The sequence below is a fragment of the Sceloporus occidentalis genome, unplaced genomic scaffold (genome assembly GCF_023333645.1).
Source record: "Sceloporus occidentalis isolate IW3139 unplaced genomic scaffold, rSceOcc1.0.p SCAF_3, whole genome shotgun sequence".
Classification (NCBI taxonomy): Eukaryota; Metazoa; Chordata; class Lepidosauria; order Squamata; family Phrynosomatidae; genus Sceloporus; species Sceloporus occidentalis.
In genome coordinates, this window is record NW_028316983.1 from 221,365,320 (window position 1) to 221,393,125 (window position 27,806).

General features: G+C 39.9%; 2 protein-coding genes across 9 annotated transcripts; one reads left to right on the top strand and one right to left on the bottom strand.

Moving 5' to 3' along the window:
- FBXO43 (F-box protein 43) lies at positions 1-16,136 on the bottom strand. 3 transcript variants are annotated; one of them, XM_089517708.1, is made up of 8 exons: positions 15,642-16,136; positions 14,376-14,422; positions 10,634-10,695; positions 8,510-8,544; positions 4,594-6,125; positions 2,306-2,408; positions 853-1,038; positions 1-489 (listed from the first exon to the last, which is right to left on the bottom strand). In XM_089517708.1, the coding sequence occupies exons 5-8, from the start codon at positions 6,099-6,101 to the stop codon at positions 241-243; spliced, it is 2,046 nt and encodes a 681-aa protein (XP_089373834.1). In that variant the 5' UTR covers positions 6,102-6,125; positions 8,510-8,544; positions 10,634-10,695; positions 14,376-14,422; positions 15,642-16,136; the 3' UTR covers positions 1-240. The 3 variants fall into 3 exon arrangements, with proteins under 3 accessions (XP_089373834.1, XP_089373833.1, XP_089373836.1); XM_089517707.1 differs by having other exon boundaries at positions 14,954-16,136; XM_089517710.1 differs by lacking the exon at positions 14,376-14,422 and having other exon boundaries at positions 14,954-16,136.
- LOC149317536 (DNA-directed RNA polymerases I, II, and III subunit RPABC4) lies at positions 15,753-25,541 on the top strand. 6 transcript variants are annotated; one of them, XM_089517714.1, is made up of 4 exons: positions 15,753-15,810; positions 21,537-21,600; positions 22,680-22,772; positions 25,368-25,541. In XM_089517714.1, exons 2-4 carry the CDS (start codon positions 21,540-21,542, stop codon positions 25,388-25,390), a joined length of 177 nt encoding a protein of 58 aa, XP_089373840.1. In that variant the 5' UTR covers positions 15,753-15,810; positions 21,537-21,539; the 3' UTR covers positions 25,391-25,541. The 6 variants fall into 6 exon arrangements, with proteins under 6 accessions (XP_089373840.1, XP_089373842.1, XP_089373838.1 ...); XM_089517716.1 differs by lacking the exon at positions 15,753-15,810 and adding an exon at positions 16,149-16,443; XM_089517712.1 differs by lacking the exon at positions 15,753-15,810 and adding an exon at positions 19,346-19,546.
- Positions 25,542-27,806: the final 2,265 nt, after the last annotated feature.

The following is a 27,806-nucleotide window of genomic DNA, read 5'->3' on the forward strand; positions in this document are numbered from 1 at the left end:
GCTGAAAGTGCTTTATTGAAATCTCATTGTGTGTCTCTGACACCAAGACTAAACAGCTTAAAATTTTTTCACTTTTTTCAAGAATGTATGAAAAGTTTAAGATATTTATGTAGAGAATTAACAGCTTGATTGATGATCAAAAATATGACATATAATACTTCTAAAAATGCATAATTATTAAAAGTGCTACCTATATAAAATAGAGAATTAAGGAAATATAATCTATTTACTCCAAAACGTTTAGAGACGTTTTAAGTTTCTTTTGCTTTTGGCACTTCCTGGCAGGGCATATTTTGTATTTTGCCAGTAAGGAGACGAAGTGCTACAATCTCTTGACCCATGGAAAGCGCATAAACATAAACTGCAGAAGTCAAATGCACAGTCTTCCCGGCTACAGAGTCCACGTTTTTTTAAAGATTGGTATTTAGCAGGACATTGACACTTTGGACAGGGTTTTAAAGCTTCATCGCTGAAGAGGGTTTGGGCAACCTGTACGAGGAGAACAGACAACATTTAACATACAATTATACATGCATTTTTTAATAAATTTGTTAGTTACCTCATTGATATGTTTTATATTCTAACCAGTTACATTAGATTCTAACAATTAGAATTATTCAATTGATTTTTGAATAGAAATACATTAAGACAGAAGGAAATTTTACTACACAAGCAATGAGAAAACTAGTAAAATTTCCTGATACATTCTGCAGTAATTCTCACTTAGGCTCACCACCTCTTGTATGATTGTTCATTTTCATTTCATGTATCCATCTCATGTATACTTTGTCTGCGATTGTCCACAGTAACACTGTAAAATTAAGTTATGGGTTTTTGCTTGTAGTTGCCTACCTTTATATATGCTTCCTGCTTACTAGTTGATTGAAGAATAGGGCTACGTCGCTGAAGTGTCAAAGATTCACTAAAAGCAGACTGCATTTGCGATGCTACAGGTTTTGCTTGAGCCTGGACAGGCCGTAGTGCAAATCTAGTCATCATTAGTCGAGTGGCAGCATCTTCAACATCCAGTAGGTTTTTCTGTTAAATTTACCAAATACCAGGGGATTATAGTTGTTTACCACAGTATGTCAGATATGCCCTTTAAGAGAAACACTATACCATAGTTGAGGTAGATTGGCCATAACAAAAAGCAACATAAAACATTAATATGAAAATGTTTCAATAGTGCATCAGTTCTATCCACAGATAATTTGTCATGGAAACTCATAGTACACACACTGAGCTGACAGAGGGCATTGCCAAGGCCTTTTGGCTTTCATGTTGCCCTCCTCAACTTTGCACATTCCCCACAGATCACAAACAACACTTTTTGGCCTTCATATTGGAAAAAGAAAATTGCCTTCTACGAAAATCTCCCACAGCACCTTTCAATACACTTTGAAGAATACTACCAACAGGGAAAGGAAATAAAGATGCATGCAATATAGCATAAGTGCAACCTATGAGGGTATTTGGTTTATCTCTACACTTAGGAGTCCAGAGAAACTTGTCAAAAACTCAAAAATGGCAAAAAACCAAAATAAAGCAAAAAACAGAAATCCTCTTAAGAGATACCTTTGTACATGAACAATTTTTATAAAGGCCAAAATGCTACATCATGCATGCATAGTGCATATCTATACTTGCATAGTTACAAGGTAGTTGCATACTATTCTTAGGGCTGCTATAAGTCAGAAACAACCTGAAGGCACACATCTACCACCATCACAACCCAATCTGTTGAATATCAACACTGTGCAACCAACGGTATATTTGCCAGTGTGGCTCCTTATTGCTCCACTGTACATTGGGAATACCCAGTAGCTCTTTCTCCAATCCTACTAAATAAAATGTCATACTGAAGGCACTGATGAAGCTAGGTACCATCCAAGAATATGCTAGTACATGGCTGGAATCCTGTTCATTAGTCCCAGCTAGATTAGACCTTTGGATCAGCTGTTAAATGGTGAGTCAACACACACAGGGAAATCCAAATGATTCGGTAGCTCTACTCTAAATTGGTACTAACAGAAGGATTTAGGTGGATGTGGAATGTCACTTGTAAAGTCCACTGATGAAGTCATGAACTGTTGCACAATGACCAAAAAAGAACAACTGCACGTGTTAGGAATTTACACATATGACACCAAGAGGATTCCAATAAATATACTTGAAGAGCAGCTGAATTCTAAAGATTGCTTTTCATTTAGTAGGCATGTGTAGAGTGTTTCAATTTTATCTCTGCTCTTCCTTCGCTTCATACCTCCCCAAACAGCCTTCCAAAATACTTTTACAGAGATTTTACCTTAGTCACTGCTCTCAGCTGTTTAATATACAACTTCCTCCTTCGATTTGCGTGTTTATCCTGTACAACAATTTCCCGCCAATTTTTGCTTACTTTCCACATACTGAAACAAAGAATGCATATCAGCCAGTATTCAAAAATTGTACAGGAATACAGTAAATTGAAGTGCTTTGTCCTAATAATGTCTTTGAGGGGAAGATCCACCCCGATGGATCTGAAAAACACTAACAGAAATTAAGAAATTTCTCTACATTAAGAGAAAACAAAGCTTGAAGGCCGTAGCACTGGACCAAGAAGATAAGACACCAGTATTAGCTGCATTATTTTCCAAATCCTCAAGCTTTTAAGAGCCCCAGAATTTGATACATAAAGTTAAAGATGGCAGATGAATACTAGATGTATGTTAATCTTGCTATTGAATTACTCCATTCAAATTTCATTGTATCTGTTCACATTCATTTCTAAACAATATTGCACCAGGAAAACACACACTTGCATCAGTCCTGAGTTTGTTTATAATTTATAAAGTGGGTGTATTTTCAAGCATATTCCTACCTTGTTAAGGAGTGTGTGAATATGTGCCTTCAAGCCACTTGTTGACTTCTGGTGACCCCATGAATTTCACAGGCTTTTCTTAGGCAAGTACTCAGAGGTGGTTTTGCCAGTTCCTTCCTCTGAAATATAGCGTATATCACTTGGCATTCATTGGTGTTTCCCATCCATGTACTAACCAGGGCTGACCTTGCTTAGCTTCCATGATCAGAGGGAATCTGGTGTCTTTAGGGTATTTAAGCCACAGGGATACTGACATTAAGGCAGACTATTGAATGTGAGGAGCTCATGGCAATTCATTTGTTATGATGTATCTATGATGTATCCATGTATGCAAGAAGGACGGAATGGGAGTTTTAGCCACACCACATTCAGAAATGTAATTGCAAGGTAGATAAATACTGGTAATAAAAGTTACATAGATATTAAAATTGTAGTGAAAAAAACAAAAATGGGCACACAACACATGAATGAATGAAGAAATGAAAGCTCAATACTTGATTAGCCTTACACTGAAATAATTGGAGAAGCCCAGCAGTGAGACACTCCAGCCAAAATATTGTTTTAGAATATCCAATAATTTAATAACCAAGAATTTGAGATACTTCACAAATATGAGAAGAGAGGAATGTGAATGGGCCAGAAACTAGCTAACTTATTGAAAATGTGGCCCAGTTTGGTAGAGGAAGGCAAATCTCATGCAAATGCTGATTGATGTTACATATGCAGGTGGGCTAAGAAGTAGTGTTGGATAATGTGACAGAGAAATCACAACAGAAAAGAAGCAAAACCTGTACTGGAACATTTGAACCACACTGTTAACATCATTTGTAAAACTGCTGTTTTTGGGGGGGAAAAGAACGATTTGTTACTGGTCATTACCGATTCTTTCATGCATTGTGTAGTTATTCCAAAGGAGAATTCAACAGCAACAAACCCCAAAACTTACAACATGTTCAGATCCTCCCAGACAGCATCTGAACAGGAAAGAAGAAGTGGAGAAATGGGGCCTGCAACAAATACTGCAGTGTAATGTACTCCCATTACAGCTTCCAGTTACAGGTTGAGCATCTCCAATACAAAAATCTGAAATGCTTCAAAGCCTGAAACCTTTTCATGGCAGGCTGAGATAGTAACAGTTTGCTTTCTGATGGTTCAATTTACACAAACTGTTTCATGCACAAAATTATTTTAAAATATTGTGTAGTTACCTTCAGGCTATGTGCATAAGATGTATATGAAATATAAATGAATTTCATGTTTTGGTTTATGGGATTCAAGGTGGCTTATACATATGCAAATATTCCAAAATCTGAATAAATCCAAAATCCAAAACATTTCTGGTCCCAAGCATTTCAGATAAGGGATACTCAAAGCTGTACTTTATTTCATTCACCCACCCTCCATGCAACCATCAGCAAGCATGCTGAATCTTCAAGAATTGATTTATAAGATGGCAAGAAGGAGCTGTCAGTTTCTGTAACAAATTTTGCAAAGAAATCTTCCTTTAAAAGGAAAAAAAGTGAACACACTTGTACATCTGCAAATATTGATATCTTCCCGATTTACAACTTCCCTCATATTCTTGAATGGTGTCATTGTTGTCTACATATATTGTCTTTATATAGGCACTCCAAAGATTAATTTCATTAATAGTACATATTTGGTTATACTTGGACAATATCACTGGGAAACATCCAGTGAAAGTTTATAATCTTCCAAGTTGTCTCTCTTACCTGCATAGGCTTTCCACAGTCAGGATATCTAAAATCATGGTAAGAACATGTTTTAAATCTCTGTCTCTTAATTCTGTTAATATATCTAGTTTTTCTATGCCCATTTTCTTGCCAATGAGTTGAGCAACAATACACTTTAACAGTGACATGTCAACTCCATCAGTATTCTTCAATAAATCAGTTTCCTCTGTTCTTTTACTTTTGTTTTGTGTAAAGAGTTTGTGAATTAGTTGCAATGCTGGGGTCTTTGATATATTTTCTAGATTTGGAACCATTTGGCTATTATCATCCACACTAAAAACTAATTCACTGTCTTCACCAATACATCCAGCAGTTGTTTTTAGTTCACATTTTGAATTAGAAAAGGTAGTAACATAGTCTTCTTCTTTTTCTGATTGTGAGCCACATTCTGAAAGAGTTGACAGTCTTCTTGATCGTTGTAGCGTTCTTGCCTTTCTTTTAGAATTTAGAAGGCTGGATGGTTCACTGCGTTTTTGAAGAAGTTCTTGGAAAGACCCCTCATGATCTGTCAATGAATCTTCCGACTTATCATACCCAAGAGAATTATAGCTGCTATTATCTGTAGTTAATGGGCTGAAGTTATTTATTTCTGTAGATGAAGGTGTATTTATTTCAGCAATGGAAAGATTAAATCCTTCCACAAGACTATTGACTGGTGTGACAGATTTATCATCATTTGTTCTATACAGTCTACAGTGCGGAGTTCCAACTAACTCTGAACAAGTGTTCTGGTCACTAAAACTAGTAAGAGCACTGTCAAAGAAACTGCTGTGTCTGTCTATAGAAAGCTGAGGCTGGATTGGAGATAAACAACCTGGTTCTGACAAAAGGCTGCCTTCAGGCTTTGAATCATCTATTGTAGAAGTCCTCTGCTGAGAAAATACATGTCTCAGTCTCTGACAAGCAGAAGTAGAATCATCACTTTTTAAAGTACTGGTAGCCAGTGGCTGATAGCTTTTGTCTCTTGAAGAATCCAAAGCACATCTTGAAATTCTTTCATCAAAACTAAGAAAATGAGATGAACATGTTTTCCCCCCACTGTTTCCTGAAGATGATACTTGTCTTTCATAGCATCCAAAAGCACCAACAGAAGCTGCTTTGGGCACAAGCAGTCTTCTACGGATTGACAAATCTTTTTTAGCAACTCTGGGTGTTTCAGAATAGTCTGTGTGTACACTAGCTTCCTTCTTTTCTGATGATACAATAACATTGTGTTTATTTTCAATGGGAGATGACACTGAAGTGCACACATTACTGGAATGGGCATGCTTAGAATACTCAGGCAGGCCTCTGTCATTCTGTCCTCCTTTATGTTCTGCTTCAGTATAATTAAAACTTGGGTCTTTTAATGATTCATTGTATCCACTGTCATAAAATATGGAAGGAGAGCCAGAATCTTTAAAACTGAAATATCTTGTACTGTTGCCAGGAGAAGTCAGTTTGCCTCTTTTAAGAATATTAGACAGGATTGAATTACTTTCTGACATCTTGTCTTTAGAACTGATTATATTCTGTAAAGTGAAAACAACATTGTATATCATAAATAAAACAATAATAATTGTCTAATTTTAGACACTAGTATCCCTGGGTAAACAAGAGACTATTAATAAGAAATTATTTAATTAGAAGAGCAAGTTATTACTGTTTAATTAACTGTACACACACACACTGTATCTGTTTTATAGTAAAATTTAAAATGTTTCATATTGCCTTGGAATAGCTATATAATGTTTCACTGACTGCAAATATTATGTCACTCTTGTTATAACTAACCATTAAGTTATTATTGTATCAGATGACACACATTCACAAATAATTGAATTATTATTTATCTACAATTATTCTGGAATAATAACCCCTTGATTTCCTCAATGATTTGTTTGTACTTTGAAGGAGTAGAATCATCAAGTTGGAAGAGACCATAAGAGCCATCCACACAATCCAAGCACCCCCGACAGATGGCCACCCAGCCTCTGTTTAAAAAACTCCAAAGAACGAGACTCCACCACTCTCTGAGGGAGTTGGTTCCACTACTGAACAGCTCTTATAGTGAGGAAGTTGTTCCTAATGTTGATGTGGAATCTCTTTTCTTGTAGCTTGCATCCATTGTTCCAGGTCCTATTCTCTAGAGCAGCAGAAACAAGCTTGCTCCATCCTCTATATGACACCCTTTCAAGTATTTAAACAGTGCTCTTAGCCATCTCTTCTCCAGGCTAAACATACCCAGCTCCCTAAGTCTCTCCTCATAAGGCATGTTTTCCAGACCTTTCATCATTTTTTCACCCTTCTTTGGACACAGTCCAGCTTCTCAACATTCTTTTGAATCGTGGTGCCCAGAACTGGACACAGCATTCCAGGTGAGGCCTGATCAATCTGTTTTTTTCCTTTCTATATGGTAATTTTATCTATTCCTCTTTTAATTGTTATTATCTTAGAATGTACGCCTTGGGCAGGCTTTTATTTACTCCTAATTTTACCGACTTTGTACAGCGCTGTGTATAATTATAGCGCTATAGAAATAAAGTTTAATAATAATAATAATAATAATCAAAGCAGAATACAGTGGCACTATTACTTCCCTTGATCTAGACACAGGAACCTCAACAGTGGGGGATCCAGAAGATGGCTCTTCTTATGTTCTTCCACATTCCGGACCCTCCACGTAAGGCGAATTCCACCTATGTTCGAGCCCCATTATAGTGAATAGGGCTCGTGCATGTGGCGGTGTGGCATGCGTGCGTGGCGGTCACACACACCATTCAAAATATTACAGCATGGCTTCTGTATAAACCAGAAGCCGCATATGACACGCCCGCGTAAGGAGCAGGCACGCTGTACTTCTATTGATGTAGCCTAGAATTGCATTGGCCTTTTTAACTGCTGCATCACACTGTTGACTCATGTCCAACTTGTGTCTACTAGGACTATTAAACAGCTTCATTTATATACTGCTTCATACTGAACTAGCAGTGTCTAAGCGGTTTACAACTGTAAGCTAATTGCCCCCAACAAGTTGGGTACTCATTTTAGCGACCTCGGAAGGTTACAAGCCTGAGTCAAGCTTGAGCCCTTTTGCTGGTATTGAACTCGCAACCTTATGGTTTTGAGTGAGTGGCTGCAGGACAGGCATTTAACCACTGCGCCAGATCCCTTTCACATCTAGTCTTGTAAAGCCAGGTGTCCCCCATCCTATATCTATGCATTTCATTTTTTCTGCCTAAGTGCAGTACCTCACATTTCTGCCTGCTGAAGTTCATTTTGTTAGTTTTGGCCCAGGTTTCTAATCTATTAAAGTAATTTATCCTGTCCTCTGGGATATTCTCCTCCTCCTAATTTGGTGTCATCTGCAAATTTGATAAGCATGCCCTCTATTCTTTATTCCAAGTAAGTGATAAAGATGTTGAATAGCACTGGGCCCAGGACAGAACCCTGTGGCACTCCACTGGTCACTTCTCTACAAAATGAAGATGAGCCATTGCTGAGCATCCAATTAAAAATCCACCTAACAGTTGCATTGTCTAGCCCATATTTTACTAGCTTGTTTGCAAGAATATCATGGGGGACCTATGATTAATTGAGAGGCTGATAAATAGGAAGAGTAAAACAATCTCAGTGAGAATCTATTGAAATCACCTCTATTATCAGTAGCAATATGCCACTTTGCATCAGTTGCTGGGGTTTGCAAGAAGAAAGGTGCAGTTGAATTCATGTCCTGATAGCTTCCCATGTACAACTGACTGGCTACTGTGTAAAGATAATGTTGGACCAGATAGTCCTTCAAGATGGCTCTTCATATGTTCTTATTTTACTTTCTGGGATATGATCATATACAATTTACATACTGAACAACTCCTTTTTTAAAAAAAAAGAAAAGAAATTAGAACTGAATCATTACCTTCTATCAATTATAGTGATTTGGATATTGCGTTTCTAAATAAAAGAAAAAAATCATTGTATTAGAAGAATTTCCAGCTTTTGAGGTTACACATTAAAGTGAGCTGTGTGTTATACCTTTACTATAGACATCCTATAGGGCGCAAAAACTATCAAATAATTGTATACAAAACATGTATTCATAACCTACTGAGTGTTTATTAGGTTTGTTGACTAAGTACATTTGAATGATTTATTTATTTATTTATTTATTCCTTCCAACTGACTGAACTGTTTTCATTTAGGAAATCATTGAGTATTTGTTGCTGTACTAACTAAATAATATGGATATTTATTTTTCATCTCATGGAGACAAACTATTCTGCTCAGTAAATACCAGTCTAATCATCTAAACAGTTACAGATGCTTAGAAATTAATTCTATGTATATCTCCTTAGAAATGATTCCCACTTTGTTCACCGAGGGCCAAAAGACACTGCAGAAACAATCCAGTTTGAGACCGCTTTAGCTACGCTGGCTCAGTGTTGGGGAATTCTGGGAACTGTAGTTTTATGAGACATTTAGCCTTCTCTATCAGAGAGCTCTGGTGCCACAACAAACTACAGTTCCCAGAATTCCTTAGCACTGAGCTAAGGCAGTAAAGTGGTCTCAAACTGGATTATTTCTGCAGTGTGTTTTGGACCTGAGTCTTACTTCCAAGCATGTGCCTAAATCTACAGATTTATCATGGAACTCAGTAATGGATACACTTTAGCCACATGGAATCTCCTTCTGTATTCTGATTAACTGATCTACAAACCTGAGTTTAGTGCAAAAGACAACCTGAATCCTTTGGGCGTAGCATGCTATTCGTTGTGTTTTTTCTAGATTGGCACAGTGATGGCAAGGAAAGGCAGATAAAATCTGCCGGCTCTAAACAGCCTATTTCTCCAGTGTCTTATTTCCTTCACAGCCACCATGCCCATGGCTTTCCCCCACTTGCTGGCTTATTGTGCACCAACAGGGAATTCTGGCCATGCAATAATAAGTAATGATTTCTAAGTCCAGGAATTTCCTTTGAGAATCTGATCTCGTAATACCTCTACACACACACACACACACACACACACACACACACACTCCCTAAGCTTTCTTCATTCCAGTAATATAATTAAGGGTGTGTTCCCACTATGATTTAAAGCGAATCACTGATCAGGTTATGTGACTGTCATTCCCATTTGAAATCGGTTCTGATCCTACTTTGATCAATTTCTGTTGCAAGAAAGTGAGTCAAACCCCCCCCCCCCAAAATGGTTTTCCCGGACACTAGTTTCCTAGCGGCTCTTTTGAAAAGAATTGATTCTGAAACGCATTTTGAAGCAGGGCAAACTAGTGGGGATGACAACTATGCCAAAAAAGAAGTGATTACAAGGGGATAATGAAAAGATCCGCTTTCATAGTGGGAACGGCGGACATTTTGGAATCGATTTACCAACACGGAGCAAAGGCGAATCGCAAACCCATTTAAATGTAAGTGGGAATGAGCCCTTATTATCACTTAGAAAGGGGGGGGGGGGGACATCATTTTGCTGCTACCAACAACTGGGAGTTAGCAGTCTTTGTCAATCTGCTGCAGATCATCTAAGGACCTACAAGCCGAACCAGATGCCTCCTGCCCATCCCCAATCTAAGCAATTTTGTTTAGTTTCTGTGCATATATACAGACAGAGCAAAAAAGAGCTCAGTTCTGTCTCTAAGCAGGTATAATTTTGCAGGGCAAACAGCATGTGTTACGGATGAAGGAAGACTTCAGATTATGCTCCTAGGTGGTATATATTACATTGCAAACCAATATGTTTTGTTTTTATAACAATCAGTTACTAAATGACTTTGGCTGGTAAATATATAAATTTCAAAACAGGAAACTTGCTTTAAATCATCTTTCTTCTTGGCAATCTACAATAAATACACTCCACTCTACCAAGGACTTACTAACCTAATGATATTGTTTACTTAAACAGTTGACTCTCATTAAGAGTTCACAATTTAAGAAAAACAAACGCCCCTCAGGATCAGAGATCTAGTCAGACATTTCTTTAGCTCTTGGCCAATATTTGCAGTGGTTCTTTAGAAATTCAGTACTTACCCTGGTGGATTCACAAGGAGACTGGAGTTTAAAAAAGTATTCCACAACGGTGCAGACATTACCTACGGTAGGATGTTGAAGAGAAGCATATGACATTACAAAATTTAACAGTTGCCTAGATTTCTTAATAACCTCTATGTGCTGAACCAGGGAGGTCGCAAACTGCATAAAATCCAACATATATCATATAATGGGGATCCATTAACAATATAAATAAAACTTCCAAAATTTTGACATTTAGAGCTAGTCTGACTGCAATAGGCATTAGATTGTGTGTCATGAAATGGCAGCAAATAGTTAATCATTTCATTAACCATACTTGTAGCTACTATTAGGGATAGGGAGATGTGTTTGTCAGATTCCTTGTCTCATGTACCAAAATAACTTGACTGTCTTCAGGCACTGCTTTCCCATTACAATCCAAGATGTTCTTAACATGGAGTTGGCATTGCTGTGTAAGAGATTTCTGCTTCACCTCTTATGAGCCATATTTGAACTGATTAAAAAAATACATTTACAGTGCAATCCCATGCATTTGTTTTACTGGATTCAATGGTCTTTATTCCCTGGCAAGAACACAGGATTTCTCCCAACTTGAAAATTATCTTTTAGTGGAATGACTGTAAAATTTTAAGACACGACATACTGGCGGAAACAGTAAACCCATTTACCTGGGAATGCCCATTATATTGTTGTTTCTGTGTGCCTTCAAATAATTTTTGACTTATGGTGACCCTAATGCAAACCTATTACAGGGGTTCCTGGGGCTGTGAGCCAGTATAGTTTAGTGGTTTGAGTGTTGCACTACAAGTCTGGAGACTAGGTTTTGAATCCCCGCTTGGCCATGGAAACCCACTGGGTGATCGTAGGCAAGCCACATACTCCCAACCACAGTGGAAGGCAAAGGCAACATCTCCCCAAATCTTGGCAATAAAATCCAGCGATAGGGTTGCCTTAGGGTCACCATCAGTCAGAAACAACATGAACTCACACAATAACAAATCCAATTTATTGTCCCATCTACAGTAGATCCATTGAATAAATCACTGGATGGAAAGTCAAGTTAAATGAATCTCACAGATTTAATGGATCTTCTTTATTTAGCATTAGCAATTGGGTTTAGAACAGGGGTAGGCAACCTGCGGCCCGCGGGCCGGATGCGGCCTGGCGAGGCCTTGGGACCGGCCCCAGCCTGGTCCTGCCGCCGATTGCCGCCGGGGCCTTTGGGGGGCAATTGTCTATAGAAACCTCAGAAACATGCATTTATATTAACATTTTTTTAAAAATCAGCAAATTTTTTCGCGTGTTCTCCATTTTTTTAAAAAAAGTGTCTTCCATTTGAAAATTTTGTCCTACATTTGTCCTGGTTTATTTATATATTTATTTTTTTTAAAAAAAATTATTTAATTATTTATTTTTTGGCTTCGGCCCCCCAGTTGTCTGAGGGACAGCAACTCGGCCCCCGGCTCAAAAAGGCTGCCTACTCCTGGTTTAGAATCATAGAACCCCAGAGTTGGGAGAGACTACGAGGGCCATCCAGTCCCACCCCATTCTGCCATGCAGGAAATCTCAATCAAAGCATCCACGACAGATGGCCATCCAGCCTCTGCTTGAAGACCTCCAAGGAAGGAGACTCCACTACACTCCGAGGAAGGAGTGTGTGCCACTGTCGGACAGCCCTTACTGTCAGGAAGTTCCTCCTGATGTTGAGGTGGAATCTCTTTTCCTGGAGCTTGCATCCATTGTTCCGGGTCCTAGTCTATGGAGCAGCAGAAAACAAGCTTGCTCCCTCCTCAACATGGCATCCCTTCAAATATTTAAACAGGACTATCTTATCACCTCTTCACCTTCTCTTCTCCAGGCTAAACATCCCCAGCTCCCTAAGTCGTTCCTCATAGGACATGGTTTCCAGACCCTTCACCATTTTAGTCGTCCTCCTTTGGACACGCTCCAGTTTCTCAATGTCCTTTTTGAATTGTGGTTCAAGTTTAGAACAAGGGGATTTATTTCTAAGCCGATATGAACAGGATTGCCATCACACAACAGCACACATTTCTCTTACATTATTTATATTAAGAAAAAATGAAGTCATAACAGCAAACATGCCGATGATGACATGGGTGAAAAGTTATGTACATAAATACGAATTTCCTAGAGACAGCCACCTGAAATAGCTAATTACAACTTAGATCTGACCGAAGTCTACTCCAGTTGTTTGATTTGATTGCTAGTGTATCCATCAATTGTGATTTTAAGACAACAATGAATTTCTAAAAGGAGGAAGGTTTCCACAGTAATATATAGTTGTGGAATATTTTCCAGCCTACATCCACTGAAAGGACATGGAGGGGAAAAATATCTCCATCCACATTCTGTCCCATACGCAACTACAAGCAGATAAATTGTGTGTACATCAGAATTTCATAGAATCATAGAATCATAGAGTTGGAAGAGACCACAAGGGCCATCCAGTCCAACCCCCTGCCATGCAGGAAATCCCAATCAAAGCATCCCAGACAGATGGCCATCTAGCCTCTGTTTGAAGACCTCCAGGGAAGGAGACTCCACTACACTCCAAGGGAGTGCATTCCACTGTCGAACAGCCCTTACTGTCAGGAAGTTTCTCCTAATGTTGAGGTGGAATCTCTTTTCCTGTAGCTTGCATCCATTGTTCTGGGTCCTGTTCTCTGGAGCAGCAGAAAACAAGCTTGCTTCCTCCTCAATATGACATCCTTTCAAATATTTAAACAGGGCTATCATATCACCTCTTAACCTTCTTTTCTCCAGGCTAAACATCCCCAGCTCCCTGAGTCATTCCTCATAGGGCACGGTTTCCAGACCTTTCACCATTTGTATGATTACAATTTCCTAGAGACTACTATAGCAATTAGGCTACATAAGAAGGAAGTTTGAAAACAAGACTGTCAGGAAAATTCGATATTGTGTAGCAAGTGGGGAATGATATGTGCTGGTTTATGTCATCATACAATTTATGTTGCCATTTACAATACAAATCTCCATACCTGAGGCTGAAATGCTAAAATATTATAAGGAAGTAAGCCCAGCTGTCATTTGAAGGCTGCATCCACACTGGGAAAATAATCCGGTTTGGCACCACTTTAAGTGCCCTGGTTCAAGGCTATGGAATTCTGGGAACTCCCAGAATTCCATAGCCTTGAACCAGGGCATTTAAAGTGGTGCCAAACAGGGTTATTTCTCCAGTGTGGATGCAGCCAAAATGTGGTGCTAGAAAAGATGTCTGTGGATACCATGGACTGTCAAACTGACAAATAAATGTTGAGAGCAAATCTGAACTTTCCCTAGAAACCAAAATTAATAAACTGAGGCTATGGTCCTCTTACTCTTAAGTCAGTGACTCTCAAACTTTGGTCTTCCAGATGTTTTGGACTTCAGCTCCCAGGATTTCTGACTGTTGAAAAAGCTGGCTGTGGCTTCTGGGCGTTGAAGTCCGAAACACTTGTAGGACCAAATTTTGAGAATTACTGCTCTAAGTATGGTAAATATGAAAGAAACATCTAATAGTATAATCAGTGGGTTAATAGAAGATTTTAGTGACAGCATTGTACGGTGATTTGAGTGCTGGGCTATGACTCTGGAGACCAGGGTTCAAATCTTTACTGTCATAGAAACCCACTTTGGGGAAGTCACACTCTCTCAGCCTCAGAAGAAAGCAAAGGCAAACTCCCTCTAAGCAAAAGTGGCCAAGAAACTCCAGTGATACCTTTGCCTTAGGGTCTCCATAAACTGGAAATGACTTGAAGCCTGTAACTACAAATACAACAAATAGAAGATGTTATGTTGAGTGGAACATAGTAATTAAGGGATACAGTCCACAGTGCATTTGAAGTTCTGTAAATGAATGCAAAATGACTATCTATCTATCTATCTATCTATCTTTAACATTTATTTATACAGCGCTGTAAAGTTTGCATAGCTCAGAAATAAAAAGCTGCAAATGTTACTTTTCCCCTACAGAGTGATTTTTAAATATTTAAAAACACATAGATAAGTGCTTGTTTTCATAGTATGCAAAACTATTAAAACAGAACATCCTAAAACAAGTGTACATTTTTATTTACACTAATATCCTCAACATTTCACTACAGATTAACAACGCAAAGCTATACAAGCCAATTTATGAGTAAGTCCCATTGTTCTCAATGAGATTTACTCCTAGGTAAGTGTATATAGGATTGTAACATTAGCTATTCAGAATAGTTTTCTCCAGCTAGTATTAAAAGAGCTCAATTCTGATTTAGAGGGATGTTGACTGTATTAAATTTTCGTCCAACAACTTACCAAATTAGTCTGAAGACCGGCAGTTGCTTCACATTTAAGTGCTCCTTATTTTTACAACTAAAATGGAGAGGACATTTCCATCCCCACAAAGAAAACCCTACCAAATGTGCAACTATTTAATATACTGAATAAATAATATGTCAGGTATAGTTAATCTGAGGCAAAGTATGGTTGAATAAAGCGCTCCTTGTTGTTATGGGTAAAATGGAGGACGAAAGACATCCCCAACTCTCCAAAAAGAGAGAGAGAGACCCTACCAAATGTGTAACTATTTAATATACTGAATAATTAACATGTCAGGTATAATTAATCTGAGGTAGGAAAAAACAACAATTAATAACACCCTGCCAATTATTTTCTTCAGGATTTACTTAAAGATTGCAAAGGAAAGAAACAATTATCTGAAGGGAAAAGGATTAGTAAACCTTGAGGAAGAGGTACAAGCAACCAAAAGTAATTTAATTAATAATTAGTATACCAGGTATAATTAATCCTGAGGCAAAGTATGGTGAAATAAACCAAATTAGCAGCTGGTCTAATTTAATAACAACACTCTGCCAATTGTTTTCTTCAGGAATTACTCAAAGGTTGCAAAGGAAATACACACTTCTCTGAGGGGAGAAGGGTTAGTAAACTTTGAGGGAGAAATACAAGCAACCAAAACTAATATACTGAATAATTAATATACCAGGTATAATTAATCCTGAGGCAAAGTATGGTAGAATACACCAAATTAGCAGCCGGTCTAATTAATAACAACCGGCCAATTATTCTTTTCTTCAGGAATTGCTTAAAGTAACCAGAGGAAAGACACTTATCCTGAGGGAGAAGTACAAGCAACCAAAACTATATACCAGGTATAATCAATCCTGAGGCAAAGTATGGTCGAATAAGCCCAATTAGCAGCTGGTCTAATGAATAATAACACCCTGACAATTATTTCCTTCAGGAATTTCCTAAAGATAGCCAGGGGAAAATAAACACTCCTCTGAGGAGGGGAGGAGGAGGAGGAGGAGGGTTAGTAAACCTTGAGGGAGAAGTACAGTACAAGGAAACCAAAACAGTGGGGGTTTTAAAAAAGGGGTGGGGGAATAAACTGGGCTGGCCCTGGAGGCAAGAGCTGAGGCAGAGAGTTGGGTGTAAGAAGCGCTGGTCTCTCCTGAGGGAGGAAAAGGAGCACGGACTGGAGATAAAAACTACACTGCAATGGCTCCCCTCCTCAGAAGGGTCCAAAGCCTTGCCTCCTCAGGGAGGAGAGCTAAGAGAAAGAGAGAGAGGCCTCTCTGGCTGCCCGCCCGCCCGCGTGGCCCTGCCCTCAGGGCTTCCCTCGCTCCCTTTTGAACTACCCGCCATTCCCAACTGCTCTGCCCTTTCCTCCTCCTCCTCAGCCCTGCCTCCAAGGAGCCCAGGCGTCGACAACAACACAGAAAGAGTAGCCGCCACAGAGGAAGCAGGAGGGGGCCACGTTGCCTTGGAGAGTAGCACAAAGTGTGTGTGTGTGTGTGTGTGTTGTGCAACTCAAAAAAGTATCTGAAGCTGAACTTCCATGGATCAGAGTAGTGAAATTTTATTAACCACCCTCCTTTTTCAGTCAATGGCATCCAAAATCCACCAAACAGTGATATGGGGGCCAAGGCAAAATGCACAATATAGATGTTGCAAGCTTTGGAAGCTCCACTGGCTTCCTATTAGAAGAGTAAGAATACTCCACTGGCTTATTATTATTATTATTAGAAGAAGAAGAGTAGGAATACTCGCTTCTTATTCTTATTAGAAGAGTGAGCATACTCCACTGGCTTCTTACTGTTATTAAAAAAATAAGAATACTACACTGTCTTCCTATTCTTATTAGAAGAAAAATGATATTCTACTGTCTTCTTATGATTCTTATTCTTATTAACCAGTAACATAAAATAAAAATCCATCAAACAGTGATACATTTATGGGGCCAAGCAAAGTGCATGATATACATGTTGCAAGCCTTCAGAGCTCCACTGGCTTCTTGTTCTTCTTATTCATATTCTTATTATCCAATAATATAAACAATCCACCAAACCGGGATAGCTTTATTGGACCAATCAAAATGCCCAATATACATGTTGTAAGCTTTTGAAGCTCCACTGGCCTCTTATTCTTATTAGAAGCCAGCAGAGCTTCGAAAGCTTGCAACATGTATATTGCACATTTTGGTTGGTCCAGTAAAGGCATCACTGCTTGGTGGATTTGAGATGTTATTGGATTTGCTATACGGCCAACATGGCTACTCCTGGATGTTTTTCAAAGCCATGGATGCCAACTCTACAAATATCTCTGATACCTGTAACTTTTAAAGATAATATCCTTGTCAGAGTATTAAAAAAGAAGCCTGCACATAAAGCAACCTAGTAGCACCTGTGTGATTAACTGGGAAGAAGAAACTTTTCATTGTTGTGTGCCTTCAAGTAGTTTCCAACTTATGGCGAACCCAAATCATGGGGTTTTCTTGGCAAGGTTTGTTCAGAGGAGGTTCACCATTGCCTTCCCCTGAGGCTGAGAGAGTGTGACTTGCCCAACGTCATCCATTGGGTTTCATGGCCAAGCTGGGAATCAAACCCAGGTCTCCAAAGTCATAGTCCAAAAAGAATGGAAGTTTATTTAGCCTGGCAGGACAAAATAAATAAATAAATAAATAAACTCTTCTCCAGGATGACCAGATGTCCTCACCGTAAAAGAAGATAAGGCACCACAGAATGTGGGGCATTCAAGAAAAAATTGAGGACATGACCAAATAAAAGTAAAAAAAACCACTCACATATATGTCAATTCGTGCTTCTTAGTCATGCTCAAAATGGAGGACATTTTGGAATTCCTCCTGGATAGACAGTTGAAATGTAGGATATGTCCTGGAAAAAGAGGATCCCTGGTCACCCTGCTCTTGTCCAAAGTGGGGAGTGAGACATCTAATGCATTGTAAACTACATCTTTTCCTTGCAAAGGGATGTTGTAGCACCTTTGAGACTAAGTGAAAGAGAGAACACATTCAGGTTCTTCAAGTCATTTCCGACTATGGTGACCATATTGTGGCATTTTCTTGGCACGTTTTTCCAGCGGGGTTTTGCCATTGCCATCCTCTGAGGCTGAGAGAGTGTGACTTGTGCAAGGTCACCCATGGAGTTTACATGGCCTAGCTGGGAATCAAATCCTGGTCTCCAGAATCTAATCAGGGTGACCAGATGTCCTAAATGCATAGGAGGACAAGGCACTGCAAAACATAGGCATTACCCCAAAAGGCAAGAGAAGAGAGCTTGGTGACCAGGTGTCCTCCTTTTCCAGGACATGGCTTACATTTCATCCTTCTACCCAGAAGGAATTTTAAAAGGCCCTACATTTTAAGCACCATTTAAGAAGCATGAATTTATGTTTATATGATTGTTTGGGGGGGGGTGTTGCTATTATTTTGCAACACCTTACATTTTTCTTGAAGGCCCTACATTTTTTGTTGTGTCTTGTCCTCCTTTGCGGTTAGGACATCCGGTCACCTTGCCTATGAGGCTGGGAGGATTAGCCAGTGGTATAGTGTGAGTAAGGCTGCAACTACACTGGAAAAATAACCCGGTTTGGCACCGCTTTAACTTGTCTGGCTCAAAGCTATGGAATTCTGGGAGCTGGAGTTTGTTGTGGGCCCAGAGCAAAGCTCCGCTCTGGGCCCCACACCAAACTCCAACTCCCAGAATTCCATAGCCTTGAGCCAGATAAGTTATAGTGGTGCCAAACCGAGTTATTTCTCCAGTGTGGATGCAGCCTAAAAGTGTGCCAGGAAACTATTGTCTGTGTTCAACCCACTGTTCATGGACTGCACTTTGTAGATATGCTCCATGACTGCTGCTTCTCTTTCCAGTCTCCCTTCTGCAGGTCCAAAACCAAAACACGCTGCAGAAAACAATCCAGTTTGAGACCGCTTTAACTGCCCTGGCTCAATGCTAGGGAATCCTGGGAACTGTAGTGTTTGTGAGACATTGAGCCTCCTCTGTCAGAGAGCTGTGATGCCACAATAAACTACAGCTCCCAGGATTCCCTAGCACTGAGCCAAGGCAGCTAAAGCAGTCTCAAACTGGATTATTTTCTGCAGTGAGTTTTATGGACCTTTGTGATTATCGCACTGCACTCTTGAAAGCATTGCTATTCCACTTTTAACTGCTCTGGCTGCCTCCTGTTGCATGGTGGGATCTGCAGTGCAGGGAGGGACATTTAGAATATTCAGCCAGAGAGCTCTCAGGACTCAGTGAACTACAAACCCCAGAATGCAACAGGAAGCAGCCAGAGCAGTCAAAGTGGAACAGCAACACTTTTAAGAGTGTAGTGAGAATGAATTTAGGGAGGATGCAAGCGCCTCCACGTGCCTGAATTGGAAACTTCTTCTTTAAGGAAGCAGTAGGGTGGAGCTTGCTTATTTCTTTTTTTCCCATCTTCCCCTTGGCTTGTCTTTCAACGTCATCAGTCTGCGCCATAGAGGAGTGCATGAGCTGCAAGGGCTGGTAGTGGGACACGTTATTTTTATCTGTAGCCTGTGTTGATGCAATGCAATAATCCCTCTCTGCTTCTGACCTCTAGTATGTAATTCATTCTTATTTTTGGGTTCTTTTCGTTTTAAGGCAATATAGACCAGTCCTCTTGAGGACAGGGACTAGATCCACACTGCAGAAATAATCTGGTTTGGCACCACTTTAACTGCCATGGCTCCATGCTATGGAATTCTGGGAATTTGTTGAGCGACCAGAGCTCACAGCAAATACAAATCCCCAGAATTCCATAGCATGGAGCCATGGCAGCTACAGTCTATAAATAAAACTTATTAAATATTAAATCTTTTAAGTTATAATTTATTTTATGTGCAGTCTGTTTTAATAGTGTAATAAGTGTAATTACTTAATTCTGTTTGTTTTTTTAATCTTACCGTTTTGATCTTGTAAGCCGCTCCGAGTCCCACTTTTTGGGACTTTAATGAGTATTTTAATAAGTCTTTTTTAATTGTTCAAAGTGTATTTTATTATTGTGATGTTGAAATTATTGTTGTTTGTGTGGGGAGGGAGGGGTATTGGGATTTATATTTTATATTGTATGAATTGTATGTATTTTATATTGTAAAAAATTGTTGTAAGCTGCCTCAATCCTTCTGGAGAGGTGGGATACAAATATATTTATTATTATTATTTAAAGGGTGGGATATAAATAAATAAAATAATGATGATAATAATAATAATAATAATAAAATTGAAGTCTTCTCTGTGCTGTTTTTTTGGTAATTAAAAAAATATGATGCATCTACAGTGGAGAAATGATGCATTTTGGCAGCACTTTTAAGTGCTGTAGCTCCATTCTGGGATTTGTAGCTTTACATGGTCTTTAGCCTAACTATGCTGGAAGGGTTACCAGGGGCCTGCCTTTTCCAGGATCTTTCCTACATTTCCACTTTCTGTCCAGGAGGAATTCCAAAAGGTCATCCATTTTGAGCATGGCTAAGAAGCATGAATTGACATTTATATGAGTGTTTCTAGCTTTTATTTTGTAATGTCCTGTGTTTTAATTTATTATCCTACATTTTGCAGTGCCTTGTCCTCCTTTATGTTCAGGACATCTTGTCACCCTCATTATGCTCAGAACACTCCAGCTCAAAATATCTTGACTATGGATCTGCCTTCATGACACTGAAGACATCAGGGGAACTTAGGACAATAACACACTACTATTTATTGTTATAGCACATTTTCCCCACTTTAACTGCTATGGCTGCCTTCTGTGTAATCCTGGGGTTTGCAGTTTAGGGGGGAACATTTAGAATACTCAGCCACAGAGCTCTTAGGCCTCCCCAAACTACAAATCCTAGACTACATTTCCCAGTGGGCAGCCACAGCAGTTAAAGTGGAATGACAGCACTATAACAGCATATAGTGGGTCTGTAGATATTATGGATACCAAAATCCATGGATACCCAAGTCTCATTAAATACAATGGCATAGTAAAATGGCATCTCTTAAATAAAATGGCAAAAGAAAGGATTTCTTTTTGAATGTATACATTTTTTGAATATTTTCAAGCCGTGGACAATTGAATCCATGTATAAAGAACCTGTGGATATGGAGGGCTGGATGTAGTATGATATTATACTTAGAGAGTGCAAGGCCGATTCTCTGCCAACCTCTTGCCACTGTTTTGGGCCCATAGCACTTGCTGAATGAAGTATTTGCTTCTTTCTGTCTAATAGTAGGACTGGGTCCTGCTTCAGCCCTGTCTCTAAGGGAGCATTAACACTGTATACATAATGCAGTTTAACATGACTTTAAGTGTTGTAGCTCCATCCTATGGAACCCTGGGATTTGTAATTTTACAAGCTGTCTTTGTCAAAGAGCACTGGCACCTCCCAAAATTACAAATCCCACGATTCTATAAGATGGAGCCATGGCAATTAAAATGGTGTCAGACTTCATTATTTCTACAGTGTAGATGTATCTTAAGTCAACAGTATTGAAGGATCATTTATAAGAGAGGATCTATGTATTTAAAGCCAACACTTGACATGCATGACTTGTCTTCCTTTTACTGACAGAAGATGGACACCCAGAAAGACACACCCCCACCAAAGCAGCAACCAATGATATACATCTGTGGAGGTAAGTCCAATGGGTATGTCATTGTGATGAGGTAAGTCTAAATAAAAGATCCAGAGAAGCAGATGAAGATAACACTGGGCTACTTCTACTGTGAAATTGCATTGCCTCATTCTGGAAGTTTAGGAGAAATCTAGACAACTTGGGTGCATCTATACTGTAGAAATAATGCCATTTGGCACCACTTTAACTGCCATGGCTCCATCCTACAGAATCTTAGGATTTGTAGTTTTGTAAGGTACCAGTGTTCTTTGGCACAGAAGGCTAAAGACTTTGCAAAAGTACAAATCTCATCATTAACTGAAAGAAAGAAGCTGTTGGCATGAGCTTTCATATACCTGAGCCTGCTTCTTCAGATGCATGTTTGTCAGATACAGTTAGTTTCAAAGGTGCTACAAGATCCCTTTAAATACTCAAATCCTATGGTTATGTAGGATGGAGCCATGGCAGCTACAGTGGTACCAAAGTGCATTATTTCTATGGTGTACAGCTTCCAGAACTCATCTTCAGCTTATAGCCTCCACAAATAAGAATTGTTTCTTCTGTCTTTTCCCTAAATAGAACAAGAACATCAAGGAGAAACACACAAAATAGGAGCATAACGCCTTTCAGTTTCTGGGATCATTCTGCTGTCTTTCATTTTGGAAATTATTCTTTGGCTATTGTGCTCGTGTGCAAGGCCCAAATCGTCATTTGGTAAATGAAATTGATAATTCAGAAGAGCTAAGAGCCTATTTCTATCACCACTGCAGGTGCCTGGTTCTGTAAAGTCATCTAATAGCAGTGCACTGTGGAATGGAACATTAGATCCTAGTTTGTACTCCAAGCTAGGCTCACTTGTAGTGTAGTTCATCGTGTATAACTGTATTTTATAAGCTGCTTTGAGAAAACTAAAAGAAGAAGAAGAAAAAAGAAATGTATTTAATAATTACCTCAGGTACAGATTCTGCAATTCCTCTTATCATTTTAGTAAAATATTTTATATCATAGCATTAAAAAATCTAATGTCTCTGTTGTTTTATTCTCAGTTCAGTTTCTTTCCAGCACTGACCCAAGAATGTAATGATTTTTCTTCCTTTCAGAATGTCACACAGAAAATGAAATTAAAGCAAGAGATCCTATCAGATGCAGAGAATGTGGTTACAGAATAATGTACAAGAAAAGAACAAAAAGATGTATCCTTTTATATGTGCATCTTCCAAACCTTATTTATATATGTTGATTCTAACAATCTGAACATTTGATGCTGAAGTGTTACACATGCATAACTGAAGGTAAGGTGCAAAACAGACCACCCAAAAAGGTGGATTGGGGTTGCCATAGAGCCGTGTGATGCGGCGCCACAGCTACCACACGCCACGGCCCCAATCTGACTATTTGCCTGTGCAAAAAGAAGCAGCAGAAAGCCTCTCCTTTTTGAGCCAGCAAAAAGCCAGCTTTTCTGCTGCTGCTGCAGCTTTGCGGTGCTCCTGCGATGTGCGGTGTCTAAACGCCACACTGCCAGAACACTGTAAAGTAGCAGCTATGTAAACAGCTGGCAGGCTTGGGGCTGTGTGTTGTATGTACGCCATGCCCCAAAGCTACTGGGAAGCCAGCTTTTTTTTGCTGGTCTGTTCTGGCCCTTCATTCCATAAAGTTTAATGGGGCATTTCTGAGTAGACGTGTGCACAGGATTGCACTGTTTGTATATTGGTCCTGACTGGCCTTGATTTTATGCCGATGGTGACAGTCTGCAATCTCATCTATACATACAGGTCCCAGCTTTTGTCAAGGTTGCATTGCTACACTTGTGATGTAAATTTTGACTGATGAAAATGGCATGAGGGGGTGCCAGTTACATATGGAATAACTGAAGACCAGGGGGAATGAGTTCCAACAAAACTGAAGTAGCCACAAAGTTGGGGATTTTATTCATCTTGCCACCTCAGAGCTCACGTTTTCCAGGCTAGAGAAATATGTAGATGTTCTCCAGAGGGATCAGAAAAGGTAGAGGACTTGGCTGGGATGATCAACTAGCCATTCAGGGTTTCAAAGAGGAGAAATATGGCTGCTGCCTCTATAAAAATGCCTCTTTTTATTCCAGGAGTTCTGGAAGCAAACGCATTGGGAGTGATGACCAGGCAAATTACCTTTGCTTCCATGGCCTTAGAAGGAAGAAATATTGTTTAAAAGACAGCAGCTGCACTTATCTTGCTAAGGAAGGAAACTGTGCCTGCCATATTTTTTTAAATGCTGATTTTGCTTTCAGAACCCCTACAAAAAGTAAGGCATTTTAAAAGTAGTGGCAACCATGCTGCTCAGAGGCTGAAAAGATGTGCAGCTGCTGCAGCTTTCCTCCTCTGAGCAAGGTTGACAACTCTTTTTAAAAGCTATGTTTCCTCCAACAGTTGTTGCGGGGGGGGGGGGGCAGTTTGCTGTTGAAATTTGACAGCAAATTGCAATGGATGATTGAGTCGGGAATAGGAAGAAGGGAACCATGAGGCATTGGAAGACCACAAAGGGAGAGTTTGGGATTGAGGGGATAGGGTTGACTGTAAATGCAATTACTGTACTTGAAAGTAAGTTGAGCAAGTCACACACTGTCAACTCAGAGGATGGGAACGGCAAACCTCCTCTGAGGAAGCTTGCCAAGAGAACCCTGTGATAGGTTCACCATAAGTCAGAAATTACTTGAAGGCACACAACAACAACAGCAAGTAGTATTAAATTTAGTAGTTTTATTTTAATTAATTTATTTGTTGGCTTCATTTATATGCTGCCTTTCTCCCCGGTAGAACCCAAGGTGGCTTCCAGAAATAACGTTAAACATATTAACAATAAAAAATGTAAAACAATTAAAGATCAATTAAACACTATATCATTCTAAAATCATAAAAAAATTTAAAAAATAAAACACATCTAAATAAAAAATTTCCCTGCTTAACTATTAAAACCCTATTTAAATAAAAAAGGAAACCAAGAAGGGGGGCAGCCTAGTCTCCAGTGGAAGGGAGTTCCAGAGGGAAGGGAGCAATTACCAAGAAGGCTGTCTCTTGTGTCCTCACAAAGCAACCCTGTGATGGTGGCGACTGAAAGAAAGCCTTTCCCTGAAGATCTTAACATCCTTGCAGGTTTGTATAGGGAGACAGAGTCTTTGAGATACTATGAACCTAAGTTTTTAGGGATTTATAGATCATGACAAGCATTTTGAATTGTGCCCGGGAATGAAGCAGTAGCCAGTGAAGCTGTTTAAAAAAGGTGAGGTATATGGTCCCTACAAATGGCCCCAGTCAGATTTCTCACTAAGGCATAACATCTTGACTATAGGAGAAGATGGAAAAGTTGTACACTGTTAGAAAGAACCATAGAAAGCGCAACAAACTTGAGCCACTTCTGCTTCCTGTTTAACCCTCATTTGGAATGTTTAAAGCTTCTTTTACATTAAGGCCAAATTCTACTTTTTTTATATGTTGGCAGGGTCTATTCTTCTCCAAATGCAGTAGACAGGGTCCTATTTAAGGAAGTTATCCCCATTTCTTCTAAGCTGCAAATACAAAGCAGTTGTTCACTTCTTATATTGCAAAGAAAGGCTACTGAACTATGGTGCATGTAAGGCAAGAACAAACAGGAGTTGTTTCCAAAGAACCCTACACTTAATTCATTCCCATATGCCAACTACATCCACTGTATGTCTGGTTGTGTAAATTTTGTCCAAGTGTCTGTATAATTTGTTATAACAATCCAATTTTTTTTCTTGCGTTTCCAAATTTTTTCTTTAATTCTTAATATAGTGGTTGTGTTCGATGCCCGGTGAAGAGAAGATGCTTCCAGTTTATCTATATATGTTTCAGATTCTTCATATGTTCTCTTTGATTTCATATTTCTTGTGAGCAAACGTTTGGTTTTTTTTTCTCCATTGTGACAATGTAAGTTATTCAGCTATCAAAAATAAAGTGTTACTGAAATTTTTTGTTGGCTTTTTTTCTAGTACAGTACTGAAATTTGAACAAAATTAAATATTTTAAAAGTTCTTGCCTGGTTACCTTTGTTCAGTTTATGACACCCTACTTGTGTGAAGGCTAGTTCTAGATTGAGTGATGGTTTGTGGAGCAGGGAGGCATCAGTACTAATGTGGTCAAATGTATAGTGCATTATACTTTCCTTCTTCAACATCCTGTTGTTAAGGTCACTTGAGAGACAAAGGCCCATTTTTTCCTACTAGGCTTTTTGATAGGATAAAAGGGGTGTGTGTTGGTGGGTACAGGAGAGGAATGCTGCCTTCAACTTCTTGGAAGGACAGGATAGAAATGTAACCAGCAAAATATGTTTCTGGTAAGTTTCTCACTGGAGTCAGTATGTAGAGAGATTGTGTAGCACCTTTGAGACTAACTGAAAGAAAGAAGTTGGCAGCATGAGCTGTAGACTAAAGCATTTGAGGAAGTAGACTTTAGGCCCCATACAGACAGACCAAAATAAAGCTGCTTTGGGTCACTTTGGAGGTATGCTGTTTAAACGATGCATGTGTACTAAGAGTCTGGAAGCTGCACCAAAGCTGTGCTCCAATTCTTAGGACTGGATTGTGGCTTTGGCGTGGCTTCCGGACTCTTAGGACGCATGCATCATTTAAACAGCATACCTCCAAAGTGGCCCAAGGCAGCTTAATTTTGGCCTGTCTGTATGGGGCCTTAAGTTTACTAAATTACTCATGCTGCCAACCTACTAGATGACCTTTGACAAGTCACACACTCTCAGCCTCAGGCCATGGCCAACCTCCTCTGAACTATTCTTGCCAAGAAAACCCCTTAGGGTTGCCATAAGTAAGAAACAACTTGAAGGCACACAAGGCAGTGTGGTGTAGTGGCTTGAGTGTTGGACTGTGACTAGAGGCCAGGGCTTGAATCCCAGCTCGGCCATGATGAAACCTATTGGGTGACCTTGGGTAGGCTTGCCATATCCCACCTGGGGGTGGGACTTTCCCAGTTTGGGGCAGGGCCACACAGTCCCACCCCAGTTTAGCCCCTCCCCCAGGACCTCCCCCCCCCCCAGCAAGGCCCTGGAGGCAGCTCCACCCCCTCCCCATGGCTGTGTGCCACCCTCCCTGCCTCCCTGCTTGGCTTATCCTAGAGAGCAGGTCTTCAAGACATCTGCCACTCAGAGCTATTGCCAGCCCACTTGGTATATATGTCTTGCAAAAGGCATTACTTTCCAGGTTACAGTGAGCAAAGAAAAAAAGGCCATAAATTGTTCATGTTTCACTGGGAGTCTAAATGCCTCATCTTTTAAATGTCTACCACTCAGTATTCTTGTAATTCTTTATCACAGGATCGTTTTTGAGGCCCTAAACACCTTTACTTGTAATATGCAAATTTCTCCCGAAACTGACCAATGGGAAAGAAGCAATCAGCCCTCCACTTGGGTTGGTTTTCAATGGCTTGGAAGGAAGAGATTTTGCCTTGCTTGTAAATAGGAAGGGCTTTGGGATAGCAAAAGGCTGCAGAAATAGTTTGACCCCCCCCCTTAAACATGCATGGCTCAGTGCTATGGGATTCTGGGAATTGTAGTTTCTTGTGGCACCAGAGCTCTTTTGACAAAAGGAAGCTGAATGGTCCACAGAGGAGGCGTTGGCTGGGGGCAGAGCCTCTTGCCAGCAGTCTTTGGTGGAAGAGAGGAGGCTGATGGTCCTGGCCACTTCCCTTGGCTCCCTCCCTCCTCCTCCTCCTCCTCCTCCTCCTCCTCCTCCTCTCAGAGTAGTCACAGCCAAGATGAGCTTCTCATTCACTCTCCCTGGCTTTTCTCTCCCCCCCCCTGCACTTTGAGACCCAATGAGGCTCAATGCCACAATAAACTACAGTTCCCAGGATTCCATAGCACCTAGCCCTGGCAGTCCAAGCAGTGTGTTTTGGACACAGAGATCCTCCAAATGAATCCAGTCCCTAGCTTTTATATCTCTCTCACACACTGCAGGAATAATAACCCATTTTGAGACTGCTTTAACTCAGTGCTAGGGAATCCTGGGAATGCTAGTGTTTGGGAGACATTGAGACTTCTCTGTCAGTGATGGCTCTGAGGCCACAATAAACTACAATTCCCAGGATTCCCCAGCACTGAGCAGTCTCAAACTGGACCATTTCCTCAGTGTGGATGCACCTGGGGAGGAATTCTGGGCACTGCAGTTCAACTACGTTTGGAGGGTTTTGGGACACCCTGTCAGAGATAGCTCTGGGGCCACA